This window comes from Esox lucius, chromosome 20 (genome assembly GCF_011004845.1).
Source record: "Esox lucius isolate fEsoLuc1 chromosome 20, fEsoLuc1.pri, whole genome shotgun sequence".
Taxonomy (NCBI): Eukaryota; Metazoa; Chordata; class Actinopteri; order Esociformes; family Esocidae; genus Esox; species Esox lucius.
The window spans coordinates 38,401,912-38,406,290 of NC_047588.1; the positions used below are offsets into that span (position 1 = coordinate 38,401,912).

General features: G+C 37.5%; 1 protein-coding gene across 1 annotated transcript; it reads right to left on the reverse strand.

Moving 5' to 3' along the window:
* Positions 1 to 2,267: 2,267 nt before the first annotated feature.
* LOC114829717 (trace amine-associated receptor 13c-like) lies at positions 2,268 to 3,224 on the reverse strand. Its single transcript, XM_029115534.2, has one exon. It carries the CDS (start codon positions 3,222 to 3,224, stop codon positions 2,268 to 2,270), a length of 957 nt encoding a protein of 318 aa, XP_028971367.2.
* Positions 3,225 to 4,379: the final 1,155 nt, after the last annotated feature.

Here is a 4,379-nt window from a genome sequence, read left to right on the forward strand (position 1 = left end):
GTCAGAGGATATGCCATCCACACTAACGAACTGATATCTTTCAGATAAATAAGATTTAAACCAGGCTAGAACATGTCCACGTAGCCCAATATTGGTTTCCAGTCTCTCTAAGAGAAGGGAGTGATCAATAGTGTCAAAAGCAGCACTAAGATCAAGAAGCAACAGGACGGATGCGGAACCTTTGTCTGAGGCCATTAGAAGGTCATTTGTTACCTTCACGAGTGCAGTCTCAGTACTATGATGAGATCTAAAACCAGACTGGAATATTTCATAAATGTTTTTTGTCTTTAGGAAGGCATTCAGTTGTTGGGAAACACATTTTTCTAAGATTTTTGAGAGGAACGGGAGGTTCGATATTGGCCTATAATTGTTTAATATGTCGGGATCTAGATTAGATTTTTTTAGAAGAGGCTTAATTTCCGCAATTTTTAATGAGTTTGGTACGCATCCGGAGGAAAGGGAGCAATTTATTATGTTCAGCATTGGCTGACCTAGCACAGGAAATAACTCCTTAAGTAATTTTGTAGGAATCGGGTCTAGCTGAGAGTTTGTGGGTTTAGAACTCATTACAAATTTTGTAAATGTGTCGAGCGATACGGTATCAAAAAACTCAAGTGTCCCCATAGACACCTGATCAGGGAGGTTCCGGAAATTTTTTGGACAACTGAGATTTTTAGGACCATAACTATTTAAGGATTCAGTTATTTGTTTTCTAATGGTGACGATCTTTTCATCAAAGTAGTTCATGTATTCATTACAACTAAAGTGAAGACCCACTTCACTTGCTAAGCTTTGCTTTTTTGTTAACTTTGAAACTGTATCAAAGAGAAATTTTGGATTGTTTTTGTTCGCCTCAATCAGGTTGGAGAAATAAGCTGATCGAGCAGACGTGAGTGATTTTCGGTATTGTACTGTACTGTCTATCCAGGCTAGTCTAAATACTTCCAACTTGGTGGAGCGCCACTTTCGCTCCAATTTTCTGGAGGCTTCTGAGTAACATAATTAGTTACTTTATTGCGTCTGTAACTACTAACTGTGACTATTACTATTACTGAGACCTGAATATAATGCTTACCTCCCATGAAGGAGAATGATCATGAATCGAATGGTTCAGAAGCTAAAAAAAAACCAAAAAGAATTTCAACAATAAAATTAACGCTGTTAAGCATTTTAAATTAATCTCACGTATTAACAGTTTAACAGTAAAAACCTTAAAATATAGAGTTATACATATAAAGCCAGAGCCGTATTATGAAATCTGTAACGAGGACGGGCATGGAGGACGCCCCCCCCCCCCCCCCCCCCCCCCCCCCGACGTGGTATTCGGCGCGCATCATCGCCGGCCTTCTAGCCACGCCGTTCCTCCTCCCACGGCACTGTCATGTCTTGTTATTGCACACACCTGGTGTCCATTCCCTCATTAGGTTGCCTATATTAGTTCCTGTGTTTCTGGGTGTCTTTGTGTGGTATTGTTCTATGTCTTTCATTTGTGGAGAGAGGCACGGTCGTTTGAGCGTTTGAGCGCCGTGTTATAGCGTGCCTTTGAGTTTGATTATTCAAGAATACAGTTTCGTTATCACCTCCCTGCGTTTGGCAGTTATTTCTACAACCTCCACTACACCTGCATCGTGACAGAATCAATCAGTATTGTACATTTAAACTTGAATGAACTTTAAACTTGAATGAAATTTAAAGTTACGCAGATTATTTTTATGTGGCCAGTACAGCACAATCAAGTCAGATACTTATTGTGTTCTCTAAATTGCATGGAATACACAAACATTAAAATGTTTATATCAGAGATAGAGATTGAATATTTCTAGTTAGTTTCATAGAATAAACAGACCTAAACATCTATTCAAGCCAGGTATGGATGGCATTCATTGGGTTTACACAGGCAGTGAAAGTATGATATTTTTGTTCCAATAATTTGTCCTTTGACCAATCAGATCAGCCCAGAAAAAATCTGATGTGCCCACAGTATGTACACTAAGAATTATTGCATACTACATATATCATAAAGTCAAACCACCAACTTTGGAATTTGGAATAAACTATTGAAGCAAGTGGACATCCTTATGTCTTCTCCAGGTCAGTCATTTAAGTCATCAACATCACATGAATCTATGATTACTACAGGTGTCAGAGATAAGTAATGTCATGAGATGAGTATTGTTAACTACAAATTAATAGCAAGAACAAAACAGTGTAATAAAAATTATAACAGACCAATGTTGGTCAAATATAAGAATGAGACATTGGAAATATTAATGCATTACATTCAAAGTTAAAACATGTTTAGCTGTCAGTTTGAACCATGGGTAAAAGAAAGCATAAATTATTGGATTAATCAAAGAATTCACATGTGGCAGAAAAGTGATAATATATGCTGCTAATTTGGAACTTGAAAAACATATAGAAAATATATATATTAATGGATTCCAACATATGAGATAATTGAAAACAATAATACCTAACGTCTTTGCTGCTTTTCTTTCAGACTTATTTGCCTGCACAGTTTTAACACCAGACACAGTGGCAGCCCCTTTAGAAAATACCTTTTTGGCCTGTGATCTGGCTACTACAAATATTTTCAAATAAAGTGTTAGAATAATAAGAAACGGCACAACCAGTGTAATTACAAGGTCAAGGATAGTGACCAAGAAATCTCCTTCAGCAAAAAAACATTCTTCAAAACATCTACTGGGTACCTGTACATTTACATATGTTTTAACAGAAACAGCATCATTGATAATACAAAAGCACCAGGTAATGAATATGCAACACATAATTCTTGTTGTTGTTATTTTTGAGCTGTACATTAATGGATCACACACAGCAACATAACGGTCAATAGATATTAAGACTAAATTGCCGAGTGATGAAGAAGAACATAGAATATTGATGAAGAAAAGCAACGCACAGAAATATTCCCCAAGAATCCAGCATGGTTCCATTATTGCTACAGTAATTGCTGGTATCACAATGAGTCCCACCAGGAGATCTGACACAGCCAGAGAGAGGATGAGCAGGTTGGTTGCAGTGTGGAGATGTTTGAAGTGAGAGATGGAGATGATCACAAGTAGATTCAAAAATACTATAATGGCTGAAATTAATGAGAAGAAAATGTACAGTGTTATGTAAGCAGATGTTGATATTGAAGTCTTTCTGCAAGAAGAGTTCCAGTCTTGAAAACAGAAATGAGTATCTTCATGTTCCTCCATTTGAAATAAATGTTGAAAATGTTAAGGTCCTGCTTTTTCATCATCATATGTGCGACCCTGTCAGGTCAGCCTTCTGAGAAACTCTGAGCTCTGGCTCTCATTTTATTCCTGAGTGGGCAGCCCCTTAATGAGTCTTTACACACACACACACACACACACACACGCACACACACTGGTGTAGGGGGGAGGGATTGTATATTATTCATTATTTGATTTAAAAGATCATGTGAAAAAGTCCTTGCTTTTCTTTAAATAATTCAACAACAACAAAAAGGATATGAATTGACATGTTATTTTGGCTGCACAAACTTTCTGTATTTTTGCTAATCCATAATAATAGTTGATATGATTGATCAAAAGACCAGTAACAGAATCAAAATGTGGAAACACCCTCCTGATAAAGGTTTATGAATCAAAATGTAATTGTTTTGAAACACAATTTAGATTAGATTCAACTTTGTCATTGAACAAGTACAAGTACAGTACACTCAAACAAAAGTCTACATGTACACTACAGTTCAAAAGTTATGGGCGCTTGTTTTCCATAAGAACAAATGTGAAGGGAGTTTGAATAGGAAATATAGCAACATGAATATGAAGTTTAGTAACTAAAAAGGTTAGAAATAGAAAATGATTTTGTCTGAGAGAATTTGCTTTCATCAAAGAATCTTCCATTTGCAGCAATTACAGCCTTGCAGATCCTTGCTATTCTAGTTTTTAATTCCAAGCACTCCTCCAGCATTTTTTCATTTGCTCTGCGACTCAAAAATATTCTTCTATTTGATCTGACCACCTCAAATTTAGATCCATCTGTCCATGACACCTTTTTCCCAATCTTCCTATGTCCAGTATACGGGGAAGGTAAGACACAGAAGGGCATTTCTGCAAGGGTTGACTGTTCACAGAGGGATTTATCAAAGCACATTCATGGAAAGTTGACTGGAAGGGAAAAGTGTGGTAGGAAAAGCAACAGGGATGACCGCAGCCTTGAGAGGATTGTCAAGCAAAGCCGCGATTCAAGAACTTGGGGGAGCTTCACAAGGAGAGGCCTGAGGCTGGAGTCGGTGCATCAAGAGCCGCCACACACAGATGCGTCCAAGAAATGGGATACAAATGTCGCATTTCTAGTGTCAAGCCACTCAGAGTTAATAGACT